Below are 22,119 nucleotides of genomic sequence, written 5' to 3'. Positions count from 1 at the left end.
ATTAAATTAGAGAAAGGTACAATAAATTGGAGATGGGTATATCAATGTTTAAGTACCGCTAGCTAGGTAAATAAATATAAAAATAGGTGAAGGAAAAAATACCTAAATCTAATAAGAATCAATAATTTCATGTGAATAGATCCCCCGCACCTGTAAAAGTGTACACTACTTAACGAAATGGAACTAGCAGTTCACTAAAAGCACTAAAGAAAAAAGGAGAAAAAACTATAATATTCAAAACCATATTACATGAGGATTTTTCAAGCAAGTACATAAATCATGACCATTTACATCTAGAACTGTGTCTATTTTGAAATGATTATTATAAGTATTTTTAAGCTGCAAGCATTATGCACTCATATGTTGTGTACCCACTTCCCTCTCTTTCTCTCCTACTAACGTATAATGAGAATTCAGTTTATAAAACACTAGGTAAAGTTAGTACTCAAAAGCTATGATGCTATCAATTTTTCAGAATCTTGTTAACTGTATGACTATTTCTGCATCAGTCTGTTCTAAGCATACTCACTTATGCAGCTCTTAACCATTTATTATTAATAAATGATTATATTTATGTGGTAATTTTCATTGGTTTGGGTTTGTAAATGAAAAATCTTTTCACAAAAATAGTGCTGATGTCAGAAACTACTTGTAAAAACCTGGTTTAAGATGGTGTCTTATCACTTGTATACAGAAATCATTGATTACCTCTCTTTCAAAATGTATTTATTGTGTACAAATTATATAAAACTATATAACAAGAAATTCAATCGGATTCCACTGTATAAATATGTTTCACTATGTGGTTTACATATGTGATGCATATAAAGTTTTGAACAGAAATATTCTAACCTAACAATATAGGTTCGGTTAATGTATTATAGTTCACCTGTTAAGGAATTTAATAACCGATGCAGCCCTAGTGTGTTATATGCATGCATACACATGCCACTCTAATAGTATCTCAAAAAAAGATACACATGCATGGCTATACATTTTATTAAATGTTTACACAGGTAGCTTATATTTGCTCTTGAAAAATACAGAATTCATGGAATGTATGCTGAGTGAAGCATTCTGTATACTAAACGCAAATATAAATTTAAAACATGAAACAAGAAAATCGATGCCCCTTCCACACACTGATAACTTGGTATGACAATCTCCATATCTTCTAAGGTGAAATATTTTTGTCATGCTTTAAACAGATTTGTACATGAATCTTAATGCAGTAATTATTATGTCCTTCACGTCATTTCAAGTCCAAAGTTAAAAAACTGCATTTTGCCCAAAACAACTAAAATATAACAATTGTGACAATTTTACCAAAGATAGTCAAACTGGTTTTAATTTAAGCCTTTTTAAATTTTTGAAAATCCTCCGAGATTTTATATAAAAAACATATTGAACATATGTGTACCATGAGGAATCACTAGCCAAGATAATACCCAAATGTTTGGTATATGTCCGATAATAACGTTTATATTATTTGGTTGAAAATGTCAATCATAATTGTTCCTTACTCTCCATAATTTCCATTACAAAGGCTTCGTTTTATTATAGAAAGAAAAAAGAAAAAACACAAAGATACACATGTCATATTGCTAACATTAACACCGTAAAAACACTTAAAGGTTACTTCGTGTTTTCTTTTGTTTAGCGTTTAATATTGCTTATTTATAATCACTTCATTTTTCTACATGTATATTTGTCTTCCTTCTATTTATTACTGCTGTTTAATATGATGTACAGCCAAACTAATAATATGCACAGCTATGTGTTCTTGAGATGTATTGTTCGTTGGCTTTTCTCATTGATTGTATGCTGTGAATACCTGTATTTTCTAACTCAACGTTGTCCTGTTGCGCATGTGATGTACATAAGTGAAATTTACCTCGAAAGCAACGTGTTACATAGCTGATATTTCTCTGTGGGTGTGGATTGAATGTTTGGATTATCACCAGTGGAGGTTAACATGATAACTTCTACAGGAATGTATGATTTTATTATTTCACTCGAAATTTCTCAAAGGTTTTGACAACACTGAAAGATTAAGGAAGGAAACATACTTAGATAATAGCCATAATGTTGTGTCTTACCTTTTCATATAAGTTTGTTTATTAAAAAATATTCACTCTTTCCTTAATATCCGAAGCTGAATCTGACCTATTACTGTGTTCAATTTTTAATTAGTGTGGATTTATTTATTGAAATTATTATTCACCGGAATTACAAAGTGCGCATTAATATCTTTTGATTAAACATTAATTTGGAAGTATAACGAAACCTGCAAATGTCATTTTAGATTATGTTATTGTAATAGATAAAAACTGTGAAAATATCACCACATTTCATGCGATTTGTATCTTAGCAAGCTCGTGACCACATCCACGCGAAACACATGTAATATTGCAATATAATTTAACACCACTTTTATGAAATTGGCACTTCATAGATTTGGACTTGTGGTATAACTACTTTGTATGGGTTTTAATTCACGGGGAAGTTACAGTTGCCAATGCTATGATGGTTGCACTGGAAAAGCATGTGACACAGGTAACAATGATTACTGTATTCCTTATTGCAGAATTATTTTGCGTCAGTTTTGTATTTAGATGTCTCTACATGTGAATAGCAGCACACTATTAAATACTGTGGCATGTCTTAAGTACAACAAAATTTGAAATATATTGTAACTGTTAAAAGGTCGCCTTACAATCCTGCATGTAGGTATGACATTTTATTAGGAGGCATAGTAACTTCTCGTTGGCGTTGGAAGAACTCAGTTATATGTTTCAATAGTTGTAGGTTAACGGATAAATTGAATGGAACTATTGAAAAGTCTTTGGACAAGTTTGTTAACTGGATTTAATATTTACTTAGCCACCCGACTGGTATTCAATGACCACAGTACATGCTACACTCATAATGTATCATTTTAATATTGTAGTTGAAAATTATTTATTCAAAGTATAACATGCAAGGTATTATTCCATCGAAATGCTAAGTGCACAAATGTAACATTTTTGGAAATTGAGACTCGTATTTATAATGAAAGACGGAAACATTATTGGATTGTAATATTGTGGTTCAGTAGAAAACTGTTGGTACATAACCAAGACACGGGCCACCATAAACACATCAACGCTTCCAGTGTTGGATTTTTTTTTTGGAATATCACCGAAGGATATTAATAACTTAAATAATAAGGATTTGTGTCACTAATTCTAAGAGTGTTTTTTAATTTGCAATACTGTACGTTATTTTAACATTTTTTACTTTGTACTGAAGGAAATACATTATTTGTAAAAATTTACAAACCTTATTGTTTCTCACTTTTGTCTAATACTTTTCATAAGACTGTAGAATCGTAATGGAAGATTGTTCACTCGTCCTTGGGATAATAATTACTTTAAAAACATTTCAGGAAAACGTACTTTTGAACTTTAAATTTACGTTGTTTTGGAATTTTCTAAGTCCTAATTATTACTTCATATGTTACACATCTTTATTGAAGCCAACAATTTTTCTTAATATCATATAACGTGAAGACCTTAATTTTAATATTATCGTTATGAGGTGCATGCATCTTTAACGAAGCAAGGAATACAAATTATTTTGGTCCAATTTTTTGTTGGAAAAGAATGTTTTTGATACAAGAGTTTTGGATTGGATTTCTTTCTAGATTTGCCATGAAAGTTTTGGAATTGAAATTAAAATAAAAGAAGGAAATAGAGTTAAGAATCCTTTAGCTTCAGGAAGAAGAAAAACGAATGCAGTTGTACACGGACGAGATTGAGACAAACCAAGCTACAGAGAGAATACAAATGATTGCAATTTCAGAAATAGGAAAGAGAGAGAGAGAAAGAGAAGATAGGCTATTGCAAATTAAGATACAAAGATAAAGGACGAAAGACAAATGAAGACACAGAGAGAAGGAGTAAAGGAAGAAAGGGGATTTCAATTTAGATTAAATTAATTAGAGTTGGTAGGTGAAATGCGCATTCCAATTTTACACACAAATTCAGGTTTTGATGATACTAAACCTAATTACCCATTTTAAGGAGAAGGAGGTAGATGTATGATGTCCTTGTTTTGAAAAAGAAAATGTCTGAAAATTTGACATGTCCAAGAAAGTGTGAGCAGCCCGGATGTTATTGCAAATTGCACGTTTTGGCAAAGCTCATTACATACAAAGATCCCTGTCGGAACAGTGTTGATTATGATTAGGTTAAGTAATGTATCTTAAAGGGTTATGATTTGGTACCCGAAGCTTATCGACAAAGTTTAGGAACTATTAAAAACTGGACAAACCCATGTCCATTTTGCAAGAGAGGAAGAGCAGATGTTTTATCAGTTTTGCTTAGCCAGATTGTTGAAAAAGTTTATGAAGATCGCTGACAACTCATATTAGTGAAATATTTCAAGAATTGCCTCAGTGGTGATATTAACACTTACTTTGATGAGAACAAGGTACAGACTTCATAAAATATTGCTCGCACAGCTGACAAATTTAGTATTCAAATACATTCCCCAGTCACATTTAATCAGGAATGTTATTCCTACTAAAATCAGAAATTGGTCTTATTCTTTCTATTTTAAATATACAAGGGCAGTAACTCTTGGCCATTACCTCCCCTTGATACCAACAGGTGTAGACAGTTCTTAGCTTCCCTGCTGTATAGATTACACGTCGTACAATTCATCCTCCGACAATCCAGCCGTTTTTGTGCTATTATACACCCATCAAACGTTCATGTTGGATTTATGTTGTAGATTTATCAGGGGTCCCGATGGGCCGTAGTTGTCTAAGGTGCTTTCCGTTACGGATCACTGCCATCTCACCTCTGTCTGCGTGGGTTCGAGTATCGGATTCGGCCAATGTGGGTATGTGAGAAAGCTTGCCAGTAGCTTCTCGTGGGTCGGTGGTTCTTTCCGTGGATTTCCTGGGTTCTTCGTCCACCATTTATACTGGCCTCCATATATGGCCTATCGTGTGCTGAAAAAATTGCGTTAATCCCTACAACAACAACATCAACAACAAATTTACCATCTAATGCAGGTTGTATGCACTAGTTCACAATTTCTGCCAAATTTGATTTATTTTGTGACCTCTCGGAACTACTTGTTTTAATATCACCTTTCCACCACGCTATCACTGACCTTATACATAATTAACTAAAACTTTTTTGCTTACTTCGTCCATCTTTTAGCAAATTTCTCAAGTGCTGCTGACAGAATTTTGGTTTGATTATTAACTAAGCATTGTGAATAAAGTTCATAACATTGCCAAAGGTATATGATACTACACGTTCAGTGCTATTTTACTTACGATAGTATTTAACCGAGAAATGGTTACTGCAGTATAACATTTACGTTCAATGCAATCGTCCGTTCGGCATTGAATGGAAGGAAAGAAGGAATAAATCCAGGAAGATAACATAATATTCGTTGCTGGCGATACAAGTTCATTAAGAGTATTTCCCGATTATCGGTAGCCCACGAGGTGTATGTACCCACGCATATCCCAGCATGACCTTAAGGATGTAATTCCGGGCGCTTGGGGTTCATACCGGATCCCTTGGATACAAATCCCGAATGCTGTCATAAAATTATTTGCCATCAAGCCGTCACCGGCTATACCGACATCGCCAACCGACCAGCCGTTACTGGCAATCCTGCCAACACCGGTATCCCGGAAGAAACCGACAGTCTAGTCGACAGCAACAGTCCAGCTGTCCCAGCATGGGGACCTTGGTAATCCAGCCTACATCAGCAGCCCAGCCCATACCGGCTGTCCAGCCATACTAGCATGGGAACTTTGTTTTTGAAATGGTCGACGAAAATAGTTCATACGGGAATTTTAATGGCAAATCTGTCCCTCTAGTCACTCCGTCGGAATCTAATCATTACTATACCAAATATTTCAATGACAAATCTGTCCGTTGAACTAAGCGTTTTGGTGACGCCGGTGCCGGCTATTGGCAGACCTTTTTATATTTCGCCAGCATCCGGGCTGATCACACGCAGTTCACACCGGATATATCGGATATAATGCATATTTAAAACCGGACCGTCCCCGGCCGTTCAACTATTCCAACACGGGGACATTTTCATCGAATCGGTCCCGCCAATTATGAGTTACGGGGATCTTGTGCCTTTCGACCGGCCAGTAACGTTGATAGCCGGACCGTCCTCTTTACGGCCAGCTTCCAGGCCGACCATTTACCGGGCGCCGTGCCGGAAGTGCCTGCTTCCGTATGTTTATTACATGTCCACTATGGAGAATTGGTGAAATTTTAATAGGAATATAATTGAGACTTCATTCCACCTGGTCTGTCTTCATACCACCTGGTTTGTCTTCCATAACGCTGCAGACAGACATAGATGGGACTCGACGCACAGGGAGTGCGACGCAACGTTCTCACATCAACCATTTTTCACATATTACTCAGAGCCAACCTTTCGATGATTTTTATATGGCGAAACGTATATTTGACTTAATTTATATTGGATTTACTTAAATTGTTTGCAAGTTTTAAAATCTTTAATATTTTTGTATTTCATTACATGTCAAAATATTGTAGCTTTATTTGCTAGGACCTCGTTATTTTTCAGCTAGTAGTTTGACATTGTCTCTTCAGTTGTAAACACCTAAATCTGTTTTGCATTTCAACTTACTATATAATCTTTATTTATAGAGATATTTCTCAGTCGGGCTTAACATCACTGGGACGTAAATGTTTTACTTTGTTGTGTCACTTTAGAATTTGTTTAATGTTTATTCGAATTATTTGGATTCTAAAGGATTAATTCTTTTTCCAGGAAATATATGAGTGCTCACACAGAAATCTTGTACAAAGACATTTTATTAAATGTTAATGGGAAATTCAAACACCGGATTATTTTTGATGAATAACACAGAACTGTAGACAAAACAGCACAATAATAGCTACATTATACTTCATCGCCTTCCATCTTGGATTGCAATAGAACATTTCATTATTAGGACTTCTAAAATTTAATTCGTGGATTATTCTTCGATTATTTTTGGATTTGATTCTTAACTCCGTAAGTTCTTTTCTTCATTTTTACAGAGTGTTTCCAGGGAAATAAAATATTTGTTAAAGTTTTCAAACCTTGTTGTTTTGTCTCTTTCATTTGTTACTGTTTCTGAGTTTAAACACGTAACAAAACCAGGGTGTCGGCCTCTTCAGAATGTCCACCACCCTTACCGCTAACAAAACAATATGTTGATCTCGATGAGAAGGAAGGCAGGGACAGAGTTGATCTCCCTGTACTTGAAATGAAGGACGAGGCTGTTCATATGTAAGCCGTCTTTGTATAGGGCTGACTATCTGCCTCATATCAATCAAACCTGGTTCGCGATGTTGCTGCAGACAGCCGGCAATAGCTACGCTTGAGATGAGAAGGTCATGATTGCTAGGGTCAATGAATAGGGCTGCCAATTTACTCTTGATGCGACGTTTGGCATATGTGCAAACCACGTCTCTCCAAAATGATCGTCCACACCCTTTCCGGATTGAGGAATATAGAACGTTAGGAGGCGGAAAGCTAAAGATCTGATTTTCTACCTCGCAGTTCAACCCACAAAGGTATTTGCAATCCTCAGTCACCGTCAGTGTGAAGGTATGTGAGGCGGCCGTAGGACAAATGATCTTCTCAGTCACATGTGTACTATCATCTAACCCTAGGAAGCAATCATAGAGACGGTAAACTCACTGGTTCTCCCTATTCCCTAACAACGGGGGAGGGGATGATAAAGCTCATTCGGAGGAGGTTCGTGTTTTGTTCATCAACAATCCTCTCCCCATCCTTCTGTCTCTTCTTCACGAATACAACTTCAGATCAATCATGTAAAGGATGCCTTTTGCAACAGGAGATACGCTTCCTCATAAAATTCGGTGCTGCGTGTGAAAAGGCCACATTCCTCGGTCCTTTTTTAAAGACTGTTTCTTTCTCATAAAGCAAACAGCAGGTTGAGACCAACGATCGACTGGAGTCCGCTCAACCAATTCATCATGGAGACGGCGATGTCTATCAGCCTCTCCGTCTGACGGGGCGAGTATGTCGTCAGTATTGATTATATAGACGCACACTTTCATGTCCCTATCCACTCCGTCTCCCACAAGATTCTCCGTTTCGCTTATAGCGACTATTTATTTTATCAATTCACATTTCTTCCTTTTGGCCTCAACATCTGCTCCTCGACTTTCATTCAAATTATGTATTGCGTTGTCTTCCTATTTCAGTCGATGTTATGTACAACGGCGGAAACATACCCGGAACTATATGATTAAGAATCAAATGGTAAGTTATATCCTACTCAAAGGTAGGAACGATCTTCTGTTTAGTGAAATGGGGAAAACCAGACCTGCGTCCATCTCAGAACTTTGTCCATCTGGGTATGGCGTTCTTGACGAACCGGAATTTGCTGCGGCTTCATTGTTTTCGAGTCACCAGAATCGTGGAAAACGTCGAGTCGGTTTCCAACAAGACTTGGATTTCAGCAAGATAGTTTTTGGAACTCATCGCATTTTCAATGCGAGAGCTGACCTGATCACGCTCTGTCTACTTTTATGCGCCTTTACAAATGACATCACTTCCACAGTTGTGTATATTTACAAGTCCCCTCGTTCAAGGCATTCTGTTCAAGAGCAAAATATGATCGTTGCAGCGTAAGTGGCGCAACGCAGGTTGGCTGACCATGGTAATCCCACTGAAAAAGCCCCATACGTTAATAACCTTATGTGTAATTGTTGTTCCCACCTGTTGTCCGACTTCACTACCAGGGTGCGGCACGTGGGAACCATGGAAGCAACTTCGGGACATCAACCGTCTCGAAATGAGGACTGTCGTCAAGGTTTTCACTTCTGGAAAAATCGATTCTGGGGTGAAACGGTTCAGATTATGATCGACAACTCGATATGATGACCTATCTCCTCACATAATAAGGGTTCACCAACTCACCTGACCACCGTGTCCTGATTTTGCAGTTTCTTTGTGCGACCGTTTCCATAGTGACGTCCAAGTCTCACACATTCTCGGCGGACTGGTTGTCTTGGAAGACAGTCTATTCAGAAGAGGTCAAATCCTTCACTGTGAATGGAATCTCAACGCATCGATCTTCAGCAGACCCGATAATCTGCCTTTTTCCGACGAAGTGGAATGAGAATTTTCCCACCTACGTATCTCCAGTCCAGGTCCTAAAGCTTGGGCTGTTGATGTGTTGTCAAGCAGTTGGAAGGGTTGTGTGCCTTTGCCTTCCCACCCACAGTGCTGATACCAACAATAATCCAGAAGTACCGGGGACGGAAGTGCGAATTGATTCTGATCGTTTCCAAAATAGAATCTGAAATGAGTTCTAACATAACGCAACTCACGTGAGCTCGAGCCCTTAGCCCACACTTCTCTAACGTTTCTACCTTGAATGGTTGCTGATCTCAACTTATCTTTGAAAGAGAGGGAGTTAATGACGAATCGTTGGTTACCGACGGACGGTAACCGGTTCTAGCTACAGAGCCTTATTGTATAAGTAGGACACTCTTAGCTGAACGGAAAATAGTTCGGGTCGATTGAAAGGGCACGTGGCTCATTTACCCTGCATACGAATACTAAATTTTTATCCGAGAATATTTACCCAATCACATTATTTTAAATCCCCCCCCCCCCGCCCCGTCATACGAGCATCCTCGTTATTATCAATCTCAACTAGAAACTTGCGACACTTGGTGCTATCAAGGGGAGGTAATGGGCAAGAGGTTATGTCCTTTGTCTATTAAAAAACGTTAAAATAAGGGGGTTTTCGACATCTAGTAGGGGTGGACTCGACGTCGTTTTATTTTGTCAGAAAGACTTCCACTAATAAGTCGCATGGTAAAAAGAAAAACGGTTGAATTCACTACGAGCTTTTCCAAACCTGAACCTGTCACATATTTTAGAAATCAAGATTCTGAAAACTTTGATCAGAAATCCTTGCGTCTTTCTTTGTGTATCTATTGCAGGAAGAAAGACCACGTTATTTACTATTGCTAAAAATTGAGAAACGACAAAGAATCAACACAGACCTACCCAAACTGTATTTAGTTCTAAAAGGTGAACGTCACGGTCATTCGTTGAAAACAATGCATTTGTTGGGTCAAACATATACCAGTGTTATTATGGAGAATTATCAACCATTGAAGTCGAACGGTGCTATATCACTATTGGTTGAATATACCAACCCAATGCGGGTTAATATTTGAAGAGTGAAAGGAGCTACTCAGAGTATTATAAGAATCCTTATGAGACAAAAACATACAGTCAGGTAGCTATTGGTTATGGATGAGAGTTAGCTACCACAATGTAGCTGCAAATTCGTGTAGACAGAACGCTCCTTTGGATAGTCATATAGGGATCAATACAGCTTATCACAATATCTTGAATCGCTTATTTAAAATAAAGAAGGGGTGTAAATATTCTATATCTTGTCACAATTCTTAAATGGTTAGAAACGAAAGCAGAAGATGAATCAGGCTCATTTTCAGCCTGTTCCTGCATTTGACGAAAGATTTAGCTGAAAATGGTTGAGTGTTTTGGTCATTTACATATGAACATATCAAAGAACCTATATTTGTTGACCATAGTCGGTGCGTTTACAAGATTTCCAGTAGCAATTCCTTTTGAGGAATATCAAATCTAAAACAATACTATAAGTTCTAATAAAATTGTATTATACACGGTTCTGCCATCTAAAATATGTTGACTTTGATCAATGGTCAAATCTTATATGTTTTAGTTAATTTAATGTCATCTGTTGTATTTTCCTCAACTTAAATCAAACGTGTCCTTACCAAAGCATTACACATGGAAAAGTAAATATATGTTTCAAATATATTTGTAAATATTGCTTTACGAATTTCATTGCAGATCGTAGTTTTTATCATTTAGCATTAGATTATTGAGAAAATAATATATTATATTAGAAGAAGATGGGTTGGGGCGGTTGATCTGGATTCATTTTTATGACAGATTAATTATTGCATCCCCGTGCATTACATTGCACAAACCAGTCATAAAGAAATACAAACATGCCCAAGTTGCATCTATGCATACATCGCAGGAAACAAATTGTAAACAGTGTGATAGTGAACAGAATGACCGATATCAAGGCCTCTGAAGCATCACCTGAAAACTACAATACTTTGCAAAAATGACTTCAATAATGACAAAAGACTTACACATTAGGAAAAACTACAAAATAAATAAGATATTTCAAAGTTTACTGACGACTTTACAGCTGGTGCGATAACGTTTGGAAACTAATTTGACCGCTAAAATTTATTTGCAAAAATAATTTTCACATATCTAGCCTGAAGATAGACAACAACAAAAACAAAATAATTATAATCTTCAAACAATGATTAAATCTAAACGCATGACCTACGATTAATATATTTTTTGCTTAGGTGACAAATGTAAGGCCGTGAAAGAGCAAATATCTATATAAATGAAACCAATGCTGAATTCGACAGCCCGAAAAGACATACAGTTTTGCAGTTAGTTAACAATAATGATTTAATACAAACACACACGCAAATGTATTATACTGCAAAGTCAAATGATTAAGAAACATTTAAAAGAGCTAGGATAAATGATTACATCTGATGTTTCTAAACCAAAACGGACACTAGCATAATGAAACAGACGTTTCCTCTCCTATGAGCATTAATATAGCCAAATATACAATCGAAATCCAAATCAAAATTTATAGTAGTTTGTGTTTCTGGTGTAAAGTGGATATTAACCCGACAAATGTTCGAGGTTTTGCATCCAACATTCTCTTCATTTACGCCATCAGATAGACCTCTATAAATATAATTCGCAATTTAGGAGCCGTTTTCCTCTTTCTATAATTTGAATCAATACTCCCTGAGTGAAAACTGCAGAGACCAGTGCCTTCATTAGCAAACGATGAGGAGCAAATCTTCTCAACAAAAAAAAAAAAAAAAAAAAACCCACAACAAAAATGAACAGAGAAAATGGAGCAGAAGAAAGCATAAATCCATTAGTTATTTGCATTTTTGCTTATCTGTACTTTTGTCCTTGCGATTACTACAATGTAATGGGATAATTATCAGCTAAATAGGTTGAGAGAGACTATGCGATGCAATCTAGCTATGACATTTTATTAGCAGTCCATAATTGCTCAGCGACGTTTCAAGAACAGATTGATAGGTTCCCCTAGTTAATGACTGGTGGCGACAAGATTATAACAACGAGTTCGACGGTTAGTTACGTTACATATCTTAATTTATTCTGTATTCAGCTCTTCCTCATTATTTCTGAAATGAGGCACAAAAAAGTCACTCGTGTGACTTAAAAAGATGCTTGAAAAGTCATTCGTGTATTCATGTATCAACTCCTGACCCATATGTTGAACTTGTGTACTGTTTACAACCAATCATTGCCACGAGATAGTAACATAACCAAATGCGCAATATGGACAATAGGTGATTTAACTCAGAGTGACCATTGTGTTGCAATATCGACGTGATTCTAGGAATCATATTCGTTAATAGTCAAGCGTCTTTGTATGCTTTTTAGGTTTATGTGGGATAAATGCCACTCGAATGTCTAATAAACAACAACGCTTTTGAAATTTAAATTCAGATAAATTAGATTGCTGTGCTCGTTCTCGAACATACTAAGCAACTTCGGTAGCAATAGCATATGCAATACGTGTTTGGTTATTACCGATGGCGATTTTGTTCATCAACATGTCGGTTTTAACTCCTCAAGCGCACATAATATCGCAAGTATGTTAACTGTTCTTGCACCTCTTGGTATTCCTATATTACTCTTACGTGCAAATTGTTTCGGTTATAGTGCTGTTATTGTATTAACAGCTATTGTTGTATTGGTGACTGATGTTGGAACAAGGTGATCGAGTGCAATTATCGGTCTCAATAATTAAGTTATGTCCGATTATCACATACCGAGCAGCATTTGCATCCAATAGTGTTGTGCGATTTGTTTCAGTTGAAGCACTAACGATATCATCATACAAACGAAACGAAATTCTCTAATCAAGTAGTCCATCAACGACGTCAATTGTTTTGTAATTGTATATTCTACCAGGATCAGAAACTGGTCGCTTTAATCGTAGTTGTTTTTTCTTTTTTTTTTTGCTTTTTTTGTTTCATTTATTTCTGAATCTATTGTATTTATTCCTGCATGTTTTATCTAGTTTGGTGTCTGTTTCATATATTTCTGAGCATGTTCGTGTCGGTCTGTGTTTATGAGAACGATAATATTCACTAACAGATCCAAGTGACCGGCAAATTGCATTACAACGCAGAGTTCATATTTTACAATCCATACCGCGTTGCGTTTCTTGCGCCTAATGCGACTGAGTTTTGATACATGCAAAATATATTCAATTGAAAAGTTCACATAGATGTGAATTTAAGTGTCTTAATAGTATTTTCAGGTTTGCGCAACCACCAGATAACACTCTCAGCGTTTGTATCTCCTCATTCGCATCATATGATAAAATTATATTAAGGTTAGGCGGATAGACAACTTTACACTGTCCATTACGTGAATGCATGGAATGTACGGTAAATAATGTTTAAAATCATGCTTTCGCAAACAAAAAGGACTGATCCGTTTTGAATCAACAAAATATATTCAAACGGTATATGTAAACTCATCCGCGAATGCGGATAAAATCCAGTACAAATTAAAATCAGTACAATGTAACTCGAATTATTCATCACTGAGAATTACAACTCGAGTATGGCCAGACTTTGTGCGCTTGCATGCAATAACAGCAAATGTCTTACAGTGTTGGTAACTATCCTCTTAGTTTGTCTTTGTTTCTTGTAGCAATATTTCTGAAAATTGTTTTTCCCTTTCTCCTCTTCTGCTTCATTATACAGCGTTTCTTAGATTATTTTGAATAGGAATTCTAGCTCGCATCTAATATAGCGGATGATTTAGTCAGCTTTACAGACTACATTTTGTCTTGCACATTAGTATATATATTTTTGAATTTGCCTGCTAATCAGCTTGGCCATGTTGTTTGCGTTCCACGTCGGGGATCATCAGTCGACGAATGTATCAGTATGTTACGATTATGTCTATAAGCGCATATAACATATATGCCTCAAAACGCATGTAACATATTTTGATCGAGTTTGTTGAAGTTATCTGATGCATTAAGACGAAACACCATTTTTTTAAAAAGTACATGGCTTACAATCCAGTAATCTGGGAAATTAACGGCATTTTTATGGACCACCATAATTTCCTTCAAAATATATTGATACTCAATCTGATATTGGCATCACACACACACACACACACACACACACACACACACACATATATATATTTTGTGTGTGTGTTTGTGTGTGTGTGCATGTGTCTGTGTTTGCCGCGGCAATTCTTTAATATGAAAGGCTGTCTAACAGTCCGAGCTTTCCTTTTTAATTATTTTTTTGGGAATTTTTGGAACGCTGCTAATTGTAAACCGTTTGATCTGAACTATTACGATGAAGGATCAGATGTCACTGTAAATCGCATATGCTTCAAGGATTATGCGTGTCACGTACCGGTAACTGAAATCGACTTTGCATAACCGACTTGAATTTCATGTTCATATTGCACCAGATTAGGCTATTAGGCTACCCTAAATGATAAAAAAGAAAGTGTCTGCGGGACTGGGGCTCCACTCGTTATTGCTATGGTTGATAGCACGACAATTTGGCTTTCGCAGCCATTGTCGATGTTAATACTGTAAATAAAAAATTCGCATTTTAGGTTAAGAAATGTTTAGAAAACCTGCAAGTGACATCTCATCGTAGGAAGTTAAAATCGGAAAAATACCATTTATGAAATTTTGCATATCTACAAACCCGTTTAATAATAAGCATGCGTAGTAAAGAAATATTAAATTTAGGTTTACTAGATATTGCCAGAGTGTGCAGTCGAAAATTGCAAAGTATTTTCCAATATTAGCAGAACAAACTTTGTTATATACGGCGCAGATATGAGCTTGATGCCGTATGCAGACTCTAGCTCAAGAACATGTATTCATTAGCACTTTCGTGATTTATAATCCACATGTTGCACATAATATATTACGTGCTTGCCAACATTACGCACAATTCATGGGTGGGGGTCTGTAAGTGTGACTTAGAGTTTTAACGTAGCTATAAAAAAAATTCAGTTTATAGTGATATCTAGCACTGGAACATCATGCCGCAGGCATATAGTATGATGAACCACCCAGTCACATTATCTTGACACCAGGCCGACCAGTCCTAACACTAACCTCTTAATGCTAAGCGCCAAGCGTGGTAGTTGTGAGTACCATTTGTGTAAGTCTTTGGTATGACTCGGCTGGGGATTGGATCTACGAACTCACGCAACCGAGGCGGACTCTCTAACCACTATGCAACCGGAGCGGTTATGGGTGGAGGGTCTAGAGCATGTGACGTATATGAAGAAATAGAATGCAAAGAAATGCAAAGTGGCCTAATGATACTACTCACTTATGAAAATCATAAGGCCACTGTTTAAACTCTTGCTGTATTATATGATTTTGTACATTAACAGATTCAAAACTGTTATGACTATCTTCTAATAAAATGTGGAACAAAAAGGTATTGACTTATTTCTAAAGCAATTTTTAAACTGTGTTCTAATACATAACGATAATTAAACAATCTACAAAACAAACTGCAACTATATATTGATATAATTCAGTCTCTAAAAATATGTGCATACATCTACTCATTTCTACTCAGTCTGGGGGAATTTGAAAGCTAAATGCTTATGCCAATTAAAAAGTAAATTCATCATAATTACTTCAAAGGTGCTGTTCATACGTGTCAAAATCCCCATAACATATTGATTATCCTTTACGACGATTCGATTACGTATGTTATAAATAGTCCATAGAGACAACTGCAAAGAGGAACCATATATATGTTTAATATAGGCGTTTATAGAAAGACTATACGGTGTTAAATCTCCAAGGTAGTAAAACTCAGTGAAATCGCTTTGCCGTTTTTTTTAAAAAGTATGCATACTTACTACCATGACCGGATAAGTATGTTTAGGTATTTTAGGTTTTAGTCTGTAGCAAACAGATAAGTTGATGCAGCAGATCAATGGATAGTGTCTTAGACATAATCAACCATCAAGTTGCAAATATAATTCTTGCAGGAAATGGCCGATGCAAATTTAACAAATATTATGTGAAAACTAATACGTGAGACAAATATGTATAACTTCCTCCAATTTCGATTTGAAAAGTATAAAATCATGGAGAAAGAAAGTTGATAATAAATATTGAATAAAGCTGGAATAAAATGTCACTGAACAAATCGAACTTTTAAATGTCGATTCAAGCACTTGTGTATTCTAGAACGTGAATTAAAGAAGTCAAATCCTGATTCAGATTTGATATGTCCCCATTCAGATGTGCAATGGATGTGATTATGAAAACGAAATTGGTTATAGTTTATTTTTATAGTAAATTACACGCATTAAAGAAACATTTTGTCCATTTTCTCTAATCAGGAAGACCTCTCTATTCGCAATTAGTAATGTATGGGTCATTTGCTTTTTTAATGATTAAGATCAATATTTCCGGAATTAAAACTGTGATGGTGAATCTCTTCAGTGGTATCTGATAAGGACTGATACTTCGAAAGATTGCAAAAGAGAGAGAAAAATAGATTAAGGGAGCATAAATCCACTAATTATTGAGATATTTATGACATCGTTACATCTTGTCGTTGTGATAAAGAAACACAAGTAAAACACTTAGACACAAGTAGTCCATTGGATAACTATCAAATAAATATAAAAACACCTTTTAAATGGTATAGATGTGCTCATAAATGCGCGATCTAGACAGGACCGTTAGGTTAGTGGTAAATATGAGCACATTGCACTGAATTTTGAATCAATATCTAAAGGTTTCCCTATCTTAGGTCACGTAGACAAGTAAATGCTACTACTGAATCATCGTTGCACTAGAACTTTGCCTACGTTTAATTTGTCGTACAATTTCTTAACTAAGTATGCATGCTGTTTTTGATCTGCATTGTCGTTAATGTCTTTATGTCACACATCCTTGGTAAGTGCTTTTAGCTGTTGAGTGACGATGATGTTAATTATGTTTGCTTTCATACATTCTATTAGCGTTTTCGTACAGGTTTAGCAATTAGTTTCTCTTAGACGTAGACAACATCTAGGTAATTGTTTTCTTATACAATGAATTTGAACACATTCTATAAAAATCGATCAAATAAGAAATCCAGATTATTTGAAGGACACAATCTCTCCATTTAGCTTCTCATGTGTGTATGTTTTCCTTGACTTGGAGTATTAAATCTTTTCTTGTTGACAAGAAATCATAATCGTGTAAATTTGCATTATCTATAAGTATGACGATCATTTAGGAAGTACCAGTAGATCGTGAATGTAGCGACATATCACATTTGAACAGCAATTGCTTCATAAACCATAAAGGCTTCAAATAAGAGTAACAATAGTTCCTATCTATTCTGTTTTACTAATACAAATAACTGTGGCTACATTTATACCTTAAATATGAAATGAAATGCAAGACCACAAGCTGATTATTACCAGTAGCTACTCGTTGAAATACTAAAACAGTTTCGTTTCCTTGGGCCTCTGTACATATTGATTTTAAATATTTGAATGCGATATTCTCGATCATCTTACCATGTTTCTTCTTTTGTGATTTCACTAGTATCTTTCCGTTGTATCAATATGTTGTAGTCTATATTTTCAGTGGTTTGCTGTTCTTTAGATTCAAATTGGGAGACATGCCAAATGTATTACCTATGTAAGCAATATTACCACCAACATAACAACATCATTATTTTAGGTTGCAAACACAACCAACAATTCTCTGATACTATAAACCAAATAGTAGAAGCATGTTCGAAGACGGCATCAAAAAGCATCTACATTATTAACATAGTATAGATTAATTTGGCAACAGCTTCAGGTGGAATGGTTACAACAACTGGTTGTTTTTAAATTAGAAGAATTGCAACAGGCCTTCTGGTTCGACTAGCGTTATGTAGTTTTGCTGCAAGTTTGGTATGGTGTGTAGCAAAATCTTTAAGCTACAATCTAGTGAGCAATTAACATAGAAAGTTGCGTTATTGGCAAACGCAAAGAAGGTTGATATAATATATATATATATATATATATATATATATATATATATATATATATATATATATATATATATATATATATATATATATATATATATATATATATATATATATATATATATATATATGACAAAATAGGGAAAGATTTCCGCACACACATGACGTTTTCTAATTGCGGAAGTAACAAGGCTGATTTAAAATATATATTTATTAGTTCTTGAAACGTTAACTGTTTAATTTCTGCAACATAAATGAAAAGAGCCATAAATACAGCTGGAAAACCATATAAATACGCGTATTTTATAAATATGTTTGACAACAGGGATGGCAAAGTATGAATTTTATTGCAGAACGTATCTTTTGTCATCGGTTATTATGATATCTCATACTATGAGAAACGCTATATTCTATTACAATAATAACAAAACTGAAACAAATGCTATATAAATTCATGGCGGTTGTATGACTGAAATGTCTACGATCAATGAGAGATGGAATGACTGATGCAAAAACTAGCCAAAATATAATCTTTTTGAGTGTTGAAACCACTGTTTAAAGTTATGGTCATTCATTGCAATTATAACGCTTACTACATAACAAATTGCAAATCCTAGTAGGTAGAATTGATTTCCTAGCCATCTCTGCAAGGAACTGTTTATTCGGAAACATTTTGTTAAATGTTCAAGCTTTAAAGGTATCTACCTTATTAGAGAAACACAAAACAACAATAATTAATGCAACGTAACGGGGCAAATTTCATGGAGTCGTTCTCTTTTTAATGTTCTTATTATAATTTTGTATAATATGTATTAAATACCACATACCAACATGTCCAAAGAAGAAACGTGCATGTTTTGAATATCGGCATTATAAGTGGAGAAATCAAGGTAATAAATTTCCACAGTAGTAAGCTCAGATAAATTATTTTTCAATGTCGTAGTTACCGAAAAAAAAAACCAAATAGTATAGCAGAGCTAGCTAGAAGGACAGATGACATCCAACAAAAGAACAAACTATGCGTGATTCAATTTGTATAAACATCAAGAAAATACAAACTGTCTAAGTTATTTAAATGTTAGTTGACGATAATACAGCTTGCATAAAAAATTGGAGATAAATTGGCCGCTAATGTCAATACTTAATTGAGTTACCGAACAATAAAACAAAATATTATAGCAGAGCTAGCCAGAAAGACAGATGACAACAAACAAAATGACTAAATATGTGTGATTCAGTTTATGATCAGATCTGAAATAATAACTTATGATTTATTTATTGCTACTTTGTGTGAGAAAAATAAGTCACTGACAGCTCAATACTAAATATCGCTATGAACGATCCCAACGCTCTAACTCGAGAAAAACAACAAAAAACCAAGAGATATACAGACCAAACGTTGCTTAACAACACTGATGTGGCGAAAGGCATAAGGGATTACAAATGATGCCCGTAACAAAATCAGACACTAGTATATATTTTCTCCATACCACGTTTATTTTCACGCTTATAAATAAACAAACATCTTCTCTCAAATCTGAATTTAAAGTGTTAAACATATGATCAAAGACAAATTCAGATTATATGACCTTTCCTATTTCGGAAGAGAAATGGATTTCTTGCACACAAACTTCCTAGCATCATTTTGCATGCATATTTGAACTTATCCAAGGAACAGTCACTTTTTTTCATGACTATTTACTAGTACTCTATAAATATAATTTGCATTGTATCCGCCATTCCATTGCATGAAAATATTTACTGTAGATAATTTGTTCGTCCACGGGTACAACAAATTGCTTCAAGAGTTAAATTTCACAGGATCAAGACGGATATGGTATATTTAATATTTCTGTCACGTTAACACAAATTACACTTTCGAAATCCGTACAGCAGAGTCCGTTGATTAAGTTTTGAAAAATATAAACGTTAATTTCAGCCAAATTCAAATTTTAAAATTTCTGTTTTAATTTGCTGCCCGAAGACTAGCCTTAAACTTTCATCCGAATTAGCCAAATACTGCATTTTCCGAACCGTTGGCGAATATTCAGATCTTCACTTAACACATACATGAAGAGATAAACAAAATTATAGTTCAATATAATACAAAACTTCTACTCTCCAAAGTACTAAGATATCGGATAGGTTCTGGAGTTAAGTGTAGATCGATGGATTATACAATTGGTATTTTTGAATTATAACACGATTGCGTTTAATGTTTTCCCTCAACATATTATATTCCCTTTCCTCGAGTGACAAACCTGACATTATCGTTCAATTAGGCCAATTATGTCCACCTTCGATACTGTCTTTCGGCACATTTGATGCATATAACTGAAATCGAGATAAGAGATAAGAAAATGTACGACCCATTTCCATAGACTTTTAATTAAGTAACCACGTATTTGATTGGTCAAGCTAGGGCAACAACTCTAACCATGTTATCTACTCAATATATGCTAAAAGACGCTAATTAGAGTAACATCAGGATGATGACTCAGTTGTTGAAAAAGAGGTGCTTACATTCCATATTAAGGAAGATAAAGATGCCTTATGATTTTAAGTTAAAACATATTAAATGATATAGTGATACAAAATGTAAAGGTCCGTTAGCATAATGGCTTGAATCATTGCCTGTCATGTAAACCTTATGTATTAAGCTGAGTTGTCATGTCAGTGAGCAACGTCTGTGCGCAAGTACATTTCCTATTGTTTGTGATATCACTCTCTTACAAAAGATATATGTGTATCATTAGAAACTCAAAACGAGCATGACCAGCACTTCAAGATGATAGTTTTGTACTAAAACATATATCCATATTGCCATATGACGCTCCTCACATGGACTAAGGCGAGAAAGAAATGGGTAGAATTACAAATAAGCTACTTAGCAGCTTTACTCACCAAATACAAACATATATTAATTTCTACTGATAACATTAATTACTACACATAGTCTACAAATATACCGCGCTCTCAAGGAATGAGACACAAAATATAGTTTGAAGACAGAAAGTGAAGCTGAATTCAGATTTGTATTTCCCGACGTGGATGAATGCAGACATGGGGACAGTTTTTGTAACAACAACGTAAAATGCTACAATACTCAAGGAAGTTTCAACTGCAATTGTTACGGAGGTTTCACTGGAACAAACTGTGAAACAGGTATTATTTTGTCTTCATGCAAACCAAGATGAGTTAGTTTGAAGTAGTTTCTGGTTAAAGAAAATACATTGCCGTTGAACCACAGACACATAAATATACAAATATATAAATAGACATACGTATTACAATTAGTTAAATCGTTATGAAACAGTTAATAAGGAAGACAATATTTCTGCTAGTTCTTTAATCAATTACATAGGCTTCATGTAAGAGAACCTAACGTTTCCTAGTTGTACCATTTAATTTATATCTTTGTGTTAACCATATATTTAGATTTTCCTTGACTTGTTTAGTATTATATTCGACCAAATGTATGCATTTGATAATGTAGGATGAGGAAGAAGGAAAAGTAAACTAATCTTTTAGCTCAACTGAAAAACAACAATTATATCGCTTAATGTGAGGAATAAAGTAATGTTTAGGATGGAAGTTTATTGCTAGTCTTACACGACATTTGCAAGGTATGTAAATTTGTATTAATTATCTATGGCAAAACCGCAGAAACTTATAAGATATTAGAAGAGACGTACATGTTGGTTTGTTTACAATATATCAATATCACAATCGAAACATCTTTTCCTTTTCCAGACGTGGATGAGTGCATGGGTAGTACGAATGGCTGTAGCGGACACGGAAGATGTATCAACACTTGGGGAAGTTTTATTTGCCAGTGCCATGATGGTTACACTGGACAAATATGCAACACAGGTATCAATGGTTATTATAA

At 35.2% G+C, this 22,119-nt stretch overlaps 1 protein-coding gene across 3 annotated transcripts in view; it reads left to right on the top strand.

Annotated features, from left to right (window-relative positions):
• Positions 1–22,119, top strand: part of LOC149807731 (receptor-type tyrosine-protein phosphatase T-like) — a 135,648-nt gene that overhangs the window by 35,965 nt on the left and 77,564 nt on the right. For all 3 annotated transcript variants that reach the window (XR_016423352.1, XM_089969944.1, XM_089969937.1), the window contains exon 6: positions 21,981–22,100. Coding sequence is in view for 2 of the 3 variants with exons in the window: in XM_089969944.1 (XP_089826070.1) it covers positions 21,981–22,100 (120 nt within the window). In the remaining variant the exon portion in view is untranslated. The remainder of the gene's footprint in view (positions 1–21,980; positions 22,101–22,119) is intronic.

The sequence above is a fragment of the Sinohyriopsis cumingii genome, chromosome 1, assembly GCF_028554795.1.
Source record: "Sinohyriopsis cumingii isolate HCF-2022 chromosome 1, ASM2855479v2, whole genome shotgun sequence".
Lineage (NCBI taxonomy): Eukaryota > Metazoa > Mollusca > Bivalvia > Unionida > Unionidae > Sinohyriopsis > Sinohyriopsis cumingii.
Note: the sequence above shows the minus strand (reverse complement) of the source record. Positions and strands in the feature narration are given on the sequence as shown.